We start from the raw sequence: 17,171 nt of genomic DNA, 5'->3' as shown, positions 1-17,171 counted from the left end.
CCCGCCCAGGCCCCTCACGCCCCGCCCCGCGGTGCCGGCTGCAGGCTTTCTAGAGTAAGGAAGGTTGCCACATCTCGGGTTTGCTGCGGGCTAACTGGTAAAACCGCAGTCTGGGCAACTTATGACTGCATCCGGCTGCCGGATCTGGCCCGTGACTCTCTGGAAATGGGTTTCGTGGCCGGGGAGAGGCGCGGACTGGGGACGTGTCCACGGCTCCTCCCGCCAGTCTTTGGTGCCTGAAGATGGGTAGTGGGGAATCGCCGCGGGCAAAGATACACTCCGAGGACTGTTGTCAGTAAACCAAGTTTATTTGTGTTCACAGAACATACTGGGCGACCTCCGACTGCCGCCTCCTAACAGCCCTCTGACGCCCAACCCCGCCGCTGCCCCTAAGGGGAAACTTCGAGATTGAAGGCCGTGGACCTTGTTCCCAATGGTCTGCCTAAGTCTCACACAGTAGACCTGTAGAGTTGAGATGCTGGAGAACGGGAGTATCACCCACTAAACCTACGACCCACCACCATGCTTAATTCCCAGTTCGGCGTCATCCCACCCGTCCCCTCCCCTCTCTCCCCACTCTGCCTCAGTTCTAGGCGCCCTGCCTCCACCAATCTCACAAGGCTCAATAAATACCAAAAAGATCTGCATTTACAGCAGGGGGGCATATCTCGCACCCTTGCATAAGTTAAAATAAATATTACATCCCTCCATCACCGAGGAGGACATGCATAAATACATATAAATATTAATTAGGCGTAGTGACAAATAAGTTAACGCCGTTCTCCTTCCTACTGGGCCTAACCCGGACGTGTCTGCCTCGGCCTCGCCCCAAGCACCGGTCGGTCGGCCTGGTCTTGGTTGTTAGTGTTCTGAGTTCTAGTTGCCTTGGGAGTCCCAGTTTGGGATACGCTCTCACGCACCAGATACGCCTGGTGTTTCTTGGGTTTTTCAGGTTAGAAGGCAGCTGGGTGTTGCTGGAGAAAGGTGCTGAGGTCCAGATAGTAGTCCGAGGGCTCCGAAGTCAGATTCAGGGGCTCAAGGACTGGAGGAGCAGGGATGGGCACAGGGGACGCAGGGCTGGGGATGTCCTCCTGAGTCAGGGGTGTCGACACGCCCTCTTCAGCCATCAAGATCTGGCAGAAGATGATGGCTAGAAGTATAAAGAGGAGCCTTTTGGCAAGGTTCGGTTCCTCGGCTGGCAACTGACGCCGGACCTGAGAAGAGACAAAAAAGGGGACAGATTAGGTCAAAGTCCCGGAGTCCAGTCGTTCCCCAGGGCACCTGGGCGGCGTGTCCCCCGGCTTGCCCACTTCGGAGATACTCACCACTCGAGGATAGAGGACCCTGCGGCTGCGCTTTCGGTGCCCACGAGAAGCGCCGAGACGCGTGGTGGAGGCTACCGCACGCTCTGGGAGAGGATCGAAGGTGAAGATCTCGGGGCCGGAGCCCCGCCGGAGTCCCTGACTGGTGGAGGGGGCAGGGGACGGGGCCCGCAGGCCGGTCATGGTGGGGAGCGAGCTTCGAGAGTGACACATCTTCGCTGAGGAGGATAAAGCTGAGTGCTGACCTACCGCCAGGCAGAGCTGGTTAAATACACTAGAGAATTGGGCGGGCTCTTGTAACTCCTCCTCTCGCAGCAGGGGAGCGTTTGGCTAGAGCTGGCTGGAAATTCCAACAGTTAAGCAAAGGGAGTGGGTGGAGACTTGGACTGTGCTTCTCTAGGTGCCCAAGTGCACGTTGTGCGTGTGAGTCGTGAGTACTGGTGGGTGAGATCCCAGGGGGCAGACACATGTCAAAGCATGTAGCAGCTGGAGCAAGGCCCACTAATGTTTAGGAGATGGGTCAGCCACCATCGTGAAGCGGCTGGGGTGCTTACAAAAGGAGACATGGCATCATTCAACAATACTGACCCTGCAAGGTCAAGGAACCACAGTTAGAACACACAGTCACACACCAGGTACGCGTGGATAGCACATACTTCTGGCCACATAGGGTACAGCGGCATACGCCTGTAATCCCTGTGACTGGGGAGGCTGATACAGGAGGATCACAAGTTCGAGGCTTGCCTGGGCAACTTAATGGAGAGCTAAGCAACTTAGCAAGACCCTGCCTTTAAATAAGTAAATAGATAAATAAATAAGGGCTTGGGGATGTAGCTCAGTGTTAAAGTGTCCCTGGTATCCATCCCCAGTACCAAAAAGACAATTTTTAAAAGTAAGAAAACATAGTAGCACAGACACAGCCCTGCCTACCTTAGCACACATCAAAATACACAAGTACTTTATACACATGCCACATGCACATGACACAACACAAAGCAAAGACTGCATAGAAACAACAAAGCTACTCACTTAGGTGTGTACAGAAATATTCACACAAAGACTGGTGCAGAGAACCACAAAATACAAAGGAAAGAGGTTAGCAGTCACATTTCCCCCTTTAGTATGATTCAAATAACAAAATTTATGTAAAGAACTTCTTGAACTGTGAGACATTATACAAATGTTGTAGTAGTGGTAATTACTCAACACAGAATGGGCAGATTTCCATAACTGCCTTAAAGAAGGACCGCTCATGAAGATAGAATTTAACATTTTTTGAGTATTCACTTGTGGCAGGAGCTCTGTAAAAAGTATCATTGAAGCTGAGTGTGGTGGCACACACCTGTAGTCCTTGCTACTCAGGAGGCTGAGGCAGGAGGATCACGTAATCCCTAGAGTTCTGGGCCAGCCTGAGTAACACAGCCAAGACCCCCAGTTCAAAAACAAAAAAGTACTGTTGAGAGAGTTCTAAAGTTAGTTTCAATGTGCTGCTGAGTGAAGCAAGTACAATAAAGCTGCAGTTTGACTCCAAGGGCCTTATCATCTGGCATGGGGAGGGGACCATGACCATGAGAACTAACCTGAGGGTCCTGAGAAAACTAAATGTTTAAGGGAACCCCAAAGAACGAGTATTCATATCTGACTGATCAATCAGGGGAGACTTCATGGAAGAGTGGCATTTGAGATGACCTTAAACAGTGTGTGGGATATGACAAATTCAGATGTAAAGGATGACTATGAAAAAGAGAATGGAATCAGCAAAGACCTTGAGCTGGAAAAGTACAGGATGTGTTTGGGGAATCATAAGAAAAACAACATCAGAGTAAGTTTCCCGTAAAGGAGTAGTGGGAAGTAAAAATGGCTGGAAAGAAGTTTGGCAGTGTAGGGAAAGCTTAGCTGGCAGGCCATGGGCCTGGGTTTGACTCTCCACCATGAAGCTTAAGGTTCAAACTGGAAACTGACTGTGATGAACAATATTCCCTGGAGGGTGAGAGATTGGGGGAAGGGACCAGAGGCTCCTGGAAGGGCTCAGATCAAGGGTAACATGGGCCTGAGAAGGTGATTATAGGAGACATTCATAGCATTAGATTACCAGAATATGGTAATGTCACGGGTATCATTAGAGAGAGGGAACCTAAGGAGCTTGATGACAGCAAGAGAATGAAAAGATTAGAGCTGATTCTTGGACTGGGAATGCATCTGGTTCAGATCTTTACACCATCCTATTCAGCATGGTGAATAAGGTGAGTACACTCATGACCTCTTCCATTAGAGTCTGTGCTACATATGTCTTTGTGTCCTCCATAGACCCAGCATGGTGCCCTCAGCAACAGTTGCTTAATATTCTTGCTAAATTGAAGATGAAGATGCAGAACTATAAATGCACACATAATGGTCACACACAACTAGATTCCTCCAAACTTTTTTTTAACTCTACCACTGAGCTACACCCCTTGTCCTTTTTATTTTTTATTTTGAGACAGGGCCTCACTAAGCTGTTAAGGGTCTCACTAAATTGAAAAGGCTGGCCTCATACTTGTGGTCCTTCTGCCTCAGCCTCCCCAGTTGCTGGGATTACAGGCATGCACCACCACGTCCAGCCCCTCCTAGCTTTTGTAGCATAGATACACTCCTCCAAATCCCCCAAACAAATTTACAGTGTTTAAGAAAAGCTGGGATGATTCTTAACACATACACCAAACAGGAAATACCAAAGGCTGTTCTTCACCAAAGATATATGTAAGAAGGCAAATAAGTCCCCAAATAAGTATACTGTTACTGTATATTCAATTGCCTCCTGAGCCTATATGTGCTTTATTTTACACCAGTCTTCTTGTCTAAGCATACAAGTTCCCTTCCTTATGACACACATCTTCCTGGCAGGCATAAAACACACCTCCTCTATAACGACATCATTTTCCCACATCTGCCTTTCGCACCTGCCACCACCCTTACATTTATACCTAAGCACAGTGCACCTGCACACCTGCCTGCTTCCTCTTTCCAAGGCAACTCACACATGACATTGTGACCAACATACATGACTGCTTACACATGTGGACAGACCCCCATGCACAGACATAAGTTAGGGTGTAGGGCAAAAGAGAGTGATGATGGAAGAAAACTTTGGTGGGAGAGAGGGAGAGGTGCCTAGAGTCAGGAATGCATAACTTGTTTATGATGGAAAATTTCTGCAGGGCATTAGGCAAGGGAGGGGAAAGGAAGGGATGTCAGGATCTTGTTTCACCACTACCTCCTACATCTGGAATCTGGACTTCCAGCTGGGCCTAGTTTTTCTTAATGTCCTCTTGCCACAGATAGACTTCCTTTTGTGGCATGACCAGAGTGAGACAAAGAGAAGACCCAGAGAGCCCAGACTGTTCTTCATTTTTTTCTCATCCAATCTCATTTCCATTCTAGCTATCCCTAGAGACCCAGAGCTCTGATCCTATTCCTCCCTGCCACCCAGGAAGCTAGGAAAAAGTTGAGAGTGAATCACTAAGCTAAAGAGGAGTGTGGGGGTGAGAGTGGGAGTGCTGAGATAAGTTTAGGACGTGCCAGTTACTAAGACCAGCTGCTGGACCTATTCCCATTGTCCATATCCTCGAGAAACAGGTCCTTAGCCTCTGGCATTTTTAGCTCTCCCCCTGTCTCCTTCCATATTCCAAAGATCACTATATTTCTTCATTTCCTTCCTTTGACTAGTGTCTTGACCCCCTATCCCCAACTTCTTAGCCCCTTGTTTGTTTTCTTCAAGCAATTGGGGAATAATTTTTGTATTCGTTTACTTTTTGGGGGGAGTACTGGCAATTGAATCCAAGGGCACATGCATGCTGATTATGTGCTCTATCACTGAGCTACACCCCCAGCCCGTCTTTGTTTACTTTGGGCTGTTATTCCCCCCCCCCACACACACACAATAGATCTCTGTGATATCTTCAGCACATGACCTGTCATTTAGTAGTTGCTTGATAAATAGTCTAAAATCCATCTCTTTTGAGGCACTAATGCTCATCCTGAGAGATATTTGTTTACCTAGCTGTGTCCCTTCAGAGCCTTCCGGTCCCCCTCACCCCTGACTGTCTCTTCATGGAGGAGGTTGAAGGATGCTCAGCTGTGGCCCAGGCTGATCTGCCACTGAATCAGGAACAACTGCAGGTGACAAAGCCCTGGTCTTCACCCTGACCAAGTCCCTGATGTGGGAGTGCATTGCTGACCACAGGCCCAGAATTGGGCTGGGAGGCAGCAAGGGGCTAAGAAGGGGTGAAGGCAGACTCGACAGGGGAAAGAGAGACAGTAATCTGGAAGTAGGAGCTTCTGAAAAAGGGAAGCAGGATGGAACCCAGAAGTTGGCATCAGGAAATGACAATTTGAAAATTCCTAGGCATACCTGATACTTAGATAATAACGATTTGTTGACTTGAGATAGGTTTGAGGTTGAACAGAAACACGGGGTAACAAAAAGAACATTATAATCTAGTGATGCTGGAGGAAATCCAGTTTAAATTCCAGCTCCGTTACTTATTAACGATTTGATATTGAGCCAGTTACTTCTCTCAAGGCCTGTTTCCTCAATTAACACCTGGGCAAATTGACCTTTAAGTTATTGTAATAATTAAGAACATTCGTATACTGATCCAGGGAGTAGTAGGGGCTTTTTGTGTGGTAGCCTGTAGTGTAATTATGGGCTGCTTCAGATCAGGCAGGAGCACAGTGAGCTAGCCCTGGAACAGGAGATCAGGATGAGATAACAGTCTCCCAGTGCTAAAATCACCAGGCAATGTCATTTATCTTTTCATCTCCCATTCCCTCCCTTTCCATCTCAAGCAGGCTTTGTGGTTCTTTGTTTATCCCAGAGCAGCAGAGACTTCTGCATTCCTAGTTCTTGTTCAGTCAATGCAGATGATTTTAGAAGCCCTCCCCCTGCCACCCTCTATATACGCAGTTTAGTTGGAACAATCCTGGCCAGAGGCATAGGGGTAGGGTGGGGTGGTGAGTTTAGGCAGTAAGTTAATAAATGACCCCTAAAGAAATTTGTTTAGCTCTCAGGAGGGTCAAGACCAGACTCTGGCAGCCTCCCCTGACGCAAAGGCAAGTCAAGAGTGCCTGGAGCACCAAGGCAAGGTCACAGAAGTAGCACTGCCACCTGCACTGGGATGCAGTTCAGCCCAGTCCAGCCCAACTTAGTCTAGCTGCACAGGGAGGCTGTAGAGAACAGGCAGCTGGGGAAAGGATGCAGCATCACTGCTCTGCGAGCACCAGCTTCACACACTGGCTTCCACGACCTAAGGTTGCGTCTCCTTCCTCTGGCCTGTTTCCTTCCCACCGAATTCTAATTCTATGAGAGCAGAACTTTATCCATCTTGTTTGGTGCCATTTCCAGTGCCTAGGACTGGCTCTCTTGATCAATACAGCCTGTCTGAAAAGGATAGAAACACAGGACTCTTTATGGCATTAGTTAGAGCTGATCAAAGGGAAGGCAGCTTGTAGCTTTATGTACTTTACTCCAGTGTCGGCAATGGAGAAGATGGCTGCAATTCAAGTCAAAACAATCATACTGGGCAACTTAGCAAGACCCTGTTTCAAAATAAAAAATAAAATGGGTTGGGGATGTAACTCAGTGGTAGAGTGCTACCTAGCATGCTCAGGCCCTGAGTTCCATCCCCAGCACTGTACCATAAATAAATAAATAAATAGAAAGAAAAAGGAAATTTTAAAATGACATATAATAATCATGGGTGGGGAACAACAAATAAAGTATTTCCCTTTTTGTCCTGTCTTTTCAGACACCCTGTATTTAATGATGACTTGATCTATAAAGTGAAGGGCTTAGATCAAAGGCTCTCTGGTGGCTCTTCCTCTGAAACCCCATGATTCAGCAGAATCTCTCATCTGTACCTAAAAGTTAAACATGCCTCCCTCCTCCTTTGAAAGCAGCTGCAGCCAGAGATCCTTTTCTTTTAAGGTTGGGATGTGTCTTCACTCCCAAAGAGGCCTCTGGAGCAGAGAAGGGTGCTGGGACTGGCCCGCCTACAGCTCCCTGACTCTGCCTGATGGGGATCGCGTGTTAGACTAGGGTTTGATCTGCTGCCAAGGGTGAGCCCTGCAGTGGTTTTCTGGGAAGGGTAGATGCCATGTGTGACTCAGAACCAAGTTAGGGAAAAAACAAGCTCACTCAATTGCTGGCATCCTCCTGACTCTCTGGCTTTGACCATGAGCTCATAAAAGAAGAAGCTGGGTTGGGCAGACAGTAGTAGCTCTGCTTTCCCTCAGCTTTTCTCTCCACTGCCTCATGGATTCCCTAGAGTGTCTAGGCCTTAGGCTGCCGTCACCCTGGCTCCCAGACAGCTCTGGCCCTTTTATGACACTTTCCCTTCCCAGACAATTGGTCAGTTATTTTCCTGGGTTGGAAATCCCACCCAGAAGAGGGATTGCTCACAAGGGGAGACTGAAAATGACTTGTGTCTCTTGGCTCTGTTGAGCTCTTCCCCCGGGGCCATGACCATCTTATTTCCGAAATAAGTGCTACTAACCCTAGAAGGTTGAATGAAGGGCTTGCTTGATTGCTAGGATTCTGCAATTCAGGAAAGAAATAGGGAGTCCCTAATTACTGGGCAGCTCAGCTACTACCCTCTGGGCTGCTGCATCCCAGTTGAGACCCAACTTACCTAATACTTTTGGTATTCAGAGTAGTTCATTACTAGAAAGACACGTTTTATTTTAGCAGAAATGATGACAATCATGGGCCACAAAGAACCTAACTAACTCCAGTCCCTCTACTCCACCTTTTCTACCCTCAGGACTTTTCTTGTTAAAACACAGAATTGACTGGGTCAATGGCTGCTTTAGTAATTTAAGTGGCTCCAAGTTCTCTGGTGGGGCCTATGCTGGTCTCCCAACCTAAATCCAGGTAATCTCACAGACTTTCTCTCTACACTCCCTTATCTCCCCATTTGTGCCCCTCTCACACATTTCAACCCTCCTATACTAGAAGTTGAACATAGAGGTGCTCTACTGCTGAACTATATCCCCAGCTCTTTTTCATTTTTTTATTTTGAGAAGGATCTTACTAAGTTGCCAGGGCTGGACTGAAACTTGTGATCCTCTTATCTTGGCCTCCCAAGTCACTGGAATTACAGGTATGTGCCACATGACTAACTTCACACATGCCAAACTCTATAAATTAGTCCATCTGCATTGTATGTGAATCTCTTGATGCATCAAACATATTGTATTATAGTAACTTGCATTTTACCTTTTTGATTACCTGGGGATGCTCATAACATTGTGACATAGCTCCTTTAATGCTGAAAACCTTTTGATAAAGTCTATGAAGATTCTTAAATTATCAGCATTTTAGGGGTTTTGAGTGTAGCTCAGTAGTAGAGGTTTTTTTATCATGTGCAAAGCACAGGTTTCAACTTCTAGTACTGGGAAAGAAAAATGTCAGCATTAAAAAAAAAAAAATCAGTAAATGTATAAACCAGATATTCTCACTGCATCCCTGTGAATTGAACTTATCCTTCCTCTGACTCCAACCTTTTTAGAATTTGGTCATTGTAATTGGTGATATTTCATGTTTTTAAAGTCAGATATATTGAAACATAATTTACATGTAGTAAAATCTATCAAATATGATTTAATTAATTTGTGTGTGTGTATGCAAGCATTCTACTACTGAACTATATACCTCCAATCCCTAGTTTCCCCTGTCCCAGGAATGGAGATTAAATCCAGGGGTATTCTATCACTGAGCTACACTGAACTACACAGTTCTTTGGATTTTTTTTATTTAGAGGCAGGATCTCCCTAAGTTGTTCAGGTTGGTCTTGAACTTGTGATCCTCCAGCCTCAGCCTTCTGAGTAGCTGGGATTACAGGCATGTGCCACCATGTCAGGCCCCTAGTTGGTTGAGTTTTGATAAACACATTTATTGTGTAAATGCCACATTTCCAGCACCCTTGAAAGTTCCTCATGCCCCTTTTAGTCAAGTCCCCCTTATATACACACACTCCCAGCCTCTGGCAACCACTAATCTGATTTCTGTCTTGTAGCTTTGCCTATTCTAGAATGTCATCTCAATGGAACCAGGGTAGACACTCTTTTGCTCAGTATAATATTTTTGCAATTCATCCATGTTATTGCATGACTCAGTAGTTCTTTTCTTTTGTGTAAATAGACTACATTTGGCTTATTCATCCACTATTGGTGGGCGTTTGTGGGTTTATTTTTTCCTTGTTTAGATTTTTTTTTTTTTTTTTTTTTTTTTTTTTGGGTATTGGGGATTAAACCCAAGGGCACTTGACCACTTACCACTTAACCACTGAGTCACAACCCTTTTTACATTTTATTTAGAGACAGGGTTTCACTAAGTTGCTTAGGGTCTTGCTAAGTTGCTGAGGCTGGCTTTGAATTTGTGATCCTCTTGCTTCAGCCTCCTGAACCACTGGGCTTACAGGCCTGTGCCACTGCAACTAGCTTGTTTTGAGCTACTCTGAATACAACTGTGATAAATATTTGCATACAATTCTTCATGGATGTGTATTCTCAGATCTCTTAAATACCCAGGAGTAGTATAACTGGGTGTGTTTTTAACTTGAGAAGAAATCACCATGCTGCTTTTATACTCTGATAGAACTGTTTTAAGGAGGCTGCATGGAAACATCCCTCTTATAAAGTCTTATTTCAACTCTGCAAAGTCAGAATATTTTCTTTGTCAGGGAATAGCTTCTCACTATAGTTACTTCAGGGGACAGAGGTAAACTGGGAGACAGCCATCTCGGCAGCCAGCAGCTCAGACTGGCATGTCCTCCAGACATCACAGTAGCTCCAAGAAGCAGCAGTAGCCCAAGGAGCACAGTCTCTCTTGGCCCAAGACCACCCTGGGCTCCGAGTCTCCCTGCTGGCCACTCTCCTGGCTCTGTTTTTGCTGCCTGGCTCTATGGTATAGTATGAAATAACACCTGCCCAAGCTTCCAAGCATGTACAATGACTTAACCATGCTGTTCCAATTGCTATTCTCGAATCAACACGTGAAGCCTTCATAACCCTCCATTATTCCCCATATCCATGTTACACAGTTGCCACAAATGAAGCAGCTCACTTTCTCAAGATTGCATAATCATGAACTAATGGGAGTTGATTTTAACCCAGTTCTCCCTTATTCCAAAGTCAGTCAGCATGATGCATTGGTCAGAGTATGGACGCTAGAGTCAGTCCACTTTCGCTCACTTCTACTTTTTTTTTTCCTTTGTTTTTTATGGTGCGGGGAATCAAACCCAGGCCCTCACACAGGCCAGGCAAGTACTCTCCCACTGGGCCACAGCCACAGCCCACATTTTAATTCATTTAGTTTTCCTGGTAAGCCTCTGAGAGGAAGGTCAAACTCATGTCCATTTTTTCAGGTGAGGTGACCACATAGAGGCTCTGCAAAGCAGGGCAAGTGGCACAGCAGGATTTGGTATTCAGGAATTTTGGCTCCAGAGAGAAAGCTGTCACCATCTATTTTCCTGCCTCTTTACAATCCTCATTATTCACATTATTCAACTCATTGCCCTTGCTCTTTGTGTCTTTGGGGTTTTACACTGCTCTGACGTTTGTGTTACTGCTTTTGTTTTACATTCAAACTCTGAAAGTGTTGTGTACACACTCCCAGGATAGACTGACCTTGTGGGGCAGCCCTGTGGGGCATTCTCACCTCTTGACAGCCCTTGGGAATAGGCCAGTGTCCATAGCGTGGTGGAGATCCTAATTTAGCAGGTGACATCAGGGTGGTAAGTTTATCTCTAGGGTGACTAGACCTAAGGACTCTCCCACTGTTCTCCTGAGTAGGGGATGCAACCATCTTAAGACATTTTAAAATGTTGAGGTTATCTCAAAAGATCATTTCTTTCCTCAAATGAATTTTGAGGGTTTTTTTTTTTCTGATAAGAGACTAATCATTAAATGCACTGTGCCTGGCATAAGTTAGGTACTTAATGAATTTTGGTTGAATAATGAATGAATGAATAACAAGATTCATTAATTCTAGATTCTCTTTATTCTAGAATCTAATTCTAGATTCTCTCATTAATTCATTAATTCTCTTAATTTAGTTTTGTCTTGTCTAACAGTAGCATGTGGTTATTTAAACTCAAATTAATTAAAGTTAAAGTATGTTTAAAATTCATTTTCTCTATTATGCGTTAGCCACAGTTCAAGGATACCATAACCATATATGACTGATAGTTACCATACAGGAAAGGGCAGATATAGAGCATTCCCATATTTACAGAATATAAATTCTGTAAATATAAATTCTGGAGAGCGCTAGGTTAGATGATGGGTGGGGTGAGAGAAGGAAAAGTACTGCATTGAGAAAACAGTGTAGGCTGATGGTTTTAATTGGCTGTGGACTCTTAAGAACATTAAGATCAGCCAAGTGCAGTAGTGCATCTATAAACCAGCAACTTGGGAGACTGAAGATGGCAAGTTCTAGGCCAGCCTTGGCAACTTAAGGAGACCATGTCTCTATGTTTAAAATATATTTTAAATTGTGCTGAGGATATAGCTCAGTGGTAGAGCACCTCTCAGTTCAATCCCCAGTACTGCAAAATAAATAAACAAGTCAAGATCATTTGCTACGTGTGGTGGATCACAGCTGTAGTCCCAGCAGTACTGCAAGTTCAAAGCTAGCCTGGGCAACTTAGTGAGACCCTGTCTCAAAATATAAAATAGTCCTTGGTTTGTTCCCTAGTACTACAAAAGAAAAAAAAAAAAAAACATGAAAGAAAAAAAGGAAGAAAGAGTTAAGATCAATTCCCTCTCATCAGATTTTGTCTCATACTGCCCATCAGGACTCTAGAAACCACTTCTAAGAAATATTTTATTGAGAAAAGGAAACATCTTTCTGTTCACAGTCACACTTCTAGGAAAAGGAAGTCAGGATATTGAAGGGGGAACTAAGGTCACTGAATTCCCTGTCATTGGCTACACAGAACTAACCATTCCACAGTGCTCTGTACCCATGGTGTCATCCATCCTCCTGGTAGCACTGTAAGGACACAGAAGAGTGGTGAGAATAAGAGGCCAAAGGTCATAGACTTGTAAAACAGTGGAGGCTAGTCTCCACACTCAAAACATCAGTAGGAGCCAGGCATGGTGACACACACCTGAAATCCAAGCTACTTAGGATGCTGAGGCAGGAGGATCCTGATTTGAGGCCAACCCGAGAAACTTAAGGAGAACCTATCTCAAAATAAATTTTTTTTAAAGGGCTAAGGGTGTAGCTCAGTGGTTGAGTGCTTAGCTAGTGGTAGAGTACCTAGCATATGCAAGGCCCTGAGTTCACTCCCTGGTACCAAAAACAAAAGCAAAAAACATCAGTAGACTGATTGTCAAGTATCTTTCAACTAGGAGCTGTGGAAGGCAGAGAAATGTATAACATATGAACCTTGAAGAGTTTTTTCCTAGTTAAAGGAAAATAAGGGACAAATATGTAATACCTATGTAACTACATATGACTATATCTGTAGCTGTGTGTGTGTTTCTAGTAACATAATAGCTAATATTTGTTTGGTACATTAGAGCTTAATAAGAACTTTTCCTCCTATGAAGACCTCACAGATGACCATGATGAATGTCAATGAATGGAATGCTGAGACAGAAAGCAGACGTTCTGGGAATTCAGAGCAGGGTGAGATCACTGTGGAATGGGGGTTTGGGGGAAAGTTTTGGTTGAAGTATAGAACCAGCAGGAATGTCAGATAGTCATGCAAACTTAGATACGACTCTTGGCTTACTGGAAACCAGATAGTAGTAGTTTTTAATGAAATAATTGAAAATTTATTTTGTTTTCTAAATTTGGTATGTGTTTGCATGCGTGCATGTGTGTGCGCATGTGTTTGAGACAGGGTCTTGCTATTCTGCCCAGGACAATCTCAAACTCAAGATTCTCCTGCCTCAGACTCCTGAGTCACTGGGACTACAGCTGGGCATCACCACACCTGGCTTCCTTTTATTTCCTAGAAGATAAAATGCTGACTAAAAGCCAGGCATAGTGGTTTATACCTGTAATCCCAGAAACTTCAGAGGCTGAGGGAAGAAGATCACAAGCTCGAGACCAGGCTGGGTAACTTTGTGAAACTCTGACACAAAATAAAAAATAAAAAGAGCTAAGGATGTAATTCAGTGATACTACATACCCCTGGTTCAATCCCCAGCACTACATAAAAAAAAAAAAAAAAAAAAAAAAAAGCTGACTAAGAGTACTTGGTGGTCTATGTTCTCTATAGTTTTCCATCCAAACACCCAAATAATCAACACATTAACAAACAAAAAAACCTCCTGCATGTTTTACAGTGACTCTAGAAGATTAAGTTGGATACTCTAAATGTAAAATGGTTTGAGTTGTCTTTATTTAATAACACTGTGGTGAGTATCCAGTGGTGTATTTCAAACACCTTACCTGACACTCAGGGTTATATAAACGTTAGCTCTGCCCGTAATTTCTCCAGTATAGAACACATGAAAAGTTCAACCTTGCACTCTGACCAGGCTTGCCTAAATTCTCCTTACATAATTATAACCACTTTCTTGCCAGTAGTGATTTAGAAATGTTCTTCTCAAGTTCTATGCACCTTACTTCAACTTCCTTTAATTTTTCTAAAGCTTTTCCTTTTCTTCTTTAGCATTTGGATTTCTTTGGCTTCAAGTTACAGAAACGCATTGTGGTTAACTTAAACTGAAAAACTGAATATTGGGAGGCTGTTGGATAGCTTCTAGAATCAAAGGAAGGCTAGAATACCAGGTCCGGAAAAAAACAGGAACCAGGGTTGTAAAGGATTAGGTAGCAAGAATCGACAATCTTGCCTTGATTGCTTGCTAAAATGAATGAGCATCACTCACTTTTTTTCTTTCCTTTCCATTCCTGTTTATCATTCAAAGCCCCAACAGAGGTAGTCTGATTAAATTAGTTTAGGTAGGGGCTAGGATAAGCTGAAAGTTCTTTAGCACTGCACAAAGTTAATTACCCCCAAAATCCAACAACTATTACTAGAAGAGAGAATACCGGTGCAGAATGATCAACTTCCAGAAATCCACTACATTCCCATTTTCTCCTCTTAACCTCTTTTTTCTTCTTTGTCTACTATCCTTAATAGGGGTAACTAATTAATCTTCCAATGTTGTTTAAAAAAAGATACATAAAAATAAATCCATCTTTACTGGAATTTTCCCCCAAAAGAATGAATTGTTGAAGAAGTTTGGCTTTACCTGCCCCTGACTGTTGAACATAAGGATTAAAGAAGATAATGTGTACAAAATGTCTATTATCATGCCTGGCATGTGGCAAGGTTCATTAAATGTCAGTCCCATTCCCAGCCCTGCTATTCACTCAGTGGACTGTTGGAGCTGGCTCAGACCAGCTCATGAGAACAGATCATTCTGTGAACCAACTGATTTGGTGTTGGCAGCTTAAAGTAGACCTTGATGGGAGTATTTACACCAAAGAAATTGGAAATGATGCAAATCAGGTCTCCCAACATCCTCTCCCCCCAGGTGGTTGTTAAACATTTACTGACCCCCATTTGGCATCTGCTCCTTTCCTTCCTTTACAAGATGTGAGCAGAATTATGAAGGACTGTGTGGCAGTTAGGAATAGGTTCAGCTGTGAGTGACAAACAAATGGAACAGTGACTTCCTAGCTATAAGTTCATTTCTCTCTGGAAGAAACAACCAGATCAAGGCAGGCAGTTCAGGGCTTGGATAGTAGCTCTACCTGGCTGCCTCACCAGCCTCAAAGACTAACTGTTGCTTCATGATCTAAGATGGCTGCTCAAGCTCCACATTTCAGCCAGTAGAGAAGAGAAGTGTGAAGAAACACACACCTCTTCCTCTTACGGCCACTGACAGAAGTAACCCATAACACTTCCACTCACTTGAAATGAGTTAGAATGAAGTCCTCAGTCATGTCTAGATGCAAGGGAGGCTTGGAGACATGTTGGAGACTGCAGGCAACCATATGCTCTGTATGTAAGTGGGAAGAAGGAAAGGGTGGATCCTGGGAGAATGCCAAGAAAGCTGGCAGCCCCTCCCACTAATGGGCAGGATTTAGGAACATGTAGGAGAAAGGGGAAACGGGTGTTGTGTGATGGGAATAAGCATTGTTTATATCTGAAGGAGCTGACTGGAATAGAAAGTTAGAAAAACTGACAAATGAGGTTAAGTAAACAAGGTGAAAGCCAGATCTTAGTGAGGGTCCAGGAAAGCAGACAAAAGAATCTTTGTCTCATGCCTTGAGACACTGGAGGAATTGAACTTTTCAGTAGGTAGCTACATGATCAGAGGGTTTTAAGCAATTTTGATCTGAACCTTACATGGAGCATGTATTGGAGAAGTGAGGAAAAACAGGAAGTGGCAGAGGGGTGGGAAAGGAGATTGATTTCACAATCCAGGTGGGAGGCCACTATGGGGGCAATGGGAGTGACAAGCATGAAATAAATGAAAGGGATTTGCTAGGAAATGAATTAGGATTGATGGCTGGACTCATAGGGAGCTTCCAGCTGGGGCCTTGGGACAAGGGCTCCTGACAGTAGGGTGAATGAGTAAAACTAGCTGCTTGGGATTTTAGACTGGGAAGCAGAACTTGGGACAGGGATTTTGTTCAAGGCATTTATTGACGGGAGGCTCTCAAGGGGAAGAGAACTAGAAAGGAGAAAAAACTAAGCAACAATGTGGGCTAGCTTTAGTGTGAGCCAGTGGTGAAGCTCAAGGCTACAAAGTATGCTCCCACCAAGTCAGGGGCACCTGGAGGCAGGCATTGGTGTTTTGTAGCCCTGTCAGATAGTCATTAGTTAGGTCTGTGCAGAATGTACGCAAGGGAGGATGGCCTGTCTTCTATTTGTCCATCAGTGATGCCCCAGAAGACAGGATAGCTGTGTGTGGCTTTGTGTGTGTGTGTGTGTGTGATTACTGTATGACATTTCCAGAAGTCAGGGGGATGGGTGCACCAGCTGGGTAAAAGAATCCTGGTCCCGATTCTGAGCAGAGCCTGGTGCCGAGCGCAGCTAGTTCAGCAGGCGGTGGCCTGAGCTCCAGGGCAGTGCCGGTCTTTCCTTCCTCTGCGGTCAGCATGAAAGCCTTCAGTCCAGTGAGGTCCGTTAGGAAAAGCAGTCTGTCGGACCACAACCTGGGCATCTCCTGGAGCAAAACCCTGGTGGACGACCTCATGAGCCTGCTGTACAACATGAACGACTGCTACTCCAAGCTCAAGGAGCTGGTGCCCAGCATCCCCCAGAACAAGAAGGTGAGCAAGATGGAAATCTTGCAGCACGTCATCGACTACATCTTGGACCTGTAGATCACCCTGGACTTGCACCCCACTATTGTTAGCCTGCACCACCAGAGACCGGGACAGAACCAGGCGTCCAGGACGCCGCTGAACACCCTAACACGGACATCAGCATCCTGTCCTTGCAGGCTTCTGAATTCCCTCTGAGTTAATGTCAAATGACAGCAAAGCACTTTGTGGCTGAATAAATGGTGTTCATGGCTTTTTTTTTTTTTTTTTTTGCACAACAGCAACAACAAATCCACAGGCTCTTTTAAGGAGGTGCTGAACTTATTTTTCAACCATTTCACCAGGAGGACAAATTGAATGGACCTTTTTAAAAAGAAAAACAAATGGAAGGAAAATTAAGAATGATCATCTTCCCAGGGCGTTCTCTGTCCTGGACTGTGATATTCGTTATTTATGAAAAAGACTTTAAATGCCCTTTCTGCAGTTGGAAGGTTTTCCTTATATACTATTCCCACCATGGGGAGTGAAGACGTTAAAATCACAAGGAATTACCCAATCTAAGCAGACTTCGC

General features: G+C 44.6%; 1 protein-coding gene and 1 pseudogene across 2 annotated transcripts; one reads left to right on the top strand and one right to left on the bottom strand.

Moving 5' to 3' along the window:
* Positions 1-287: 287 nt before the first annotated feature.
* IER3 (immediate early response 3) lies at positions 288-1,581 on the bottom strand. Its single transcript, XM_079148456.1, has 2 exons — positions 1,326-1,581; positions 288-1,214 (listed from the first exon to the last, which is right to left on the bottom strand). Exons 1-2 carry the CDS (start codon positions 1,533-1,535, stop codon positions 954-956), a joined length of 471 nt encoding a protein of 156 aa, XP_079004582.1. The 5' UTR covers positions 1,536-1,581; the 3' UTR covers positions 288-953.
* Positions 1,582-14,956: 13,375 nt separating this feature from the next.
* LOC306666264 (DNA-binding protein inhibitor ID-2-like) lies at positions 14,957-16,868 on the top strand (annotated as a pseudogene). The gene has a single exon. The product of its transcript is annotated as a DNA-binding protein inhibitor ID-2-like (transcript).
* The last annotated feature ends 303 nt before the right edge of the window (positions 16,869-17,171 follow it).

Source organism: Sciurus vulgaris, assembly GCF_902686455.1.
Source record: "Sciurus vulgaris genome assembly, chromosome: 7".
In the NCBI taxonomy this organism is placed as follows: Eukaryota; Metazoa; Chordata; class Mammalia; order Rodentia; family Sciuridae; genus Sciurus; species Sciurus vulgaris.
Note: the sequence above shows the minus strand (reverse complement) of the source record. Positions and strands in the feature narration are given on the sequence as shown.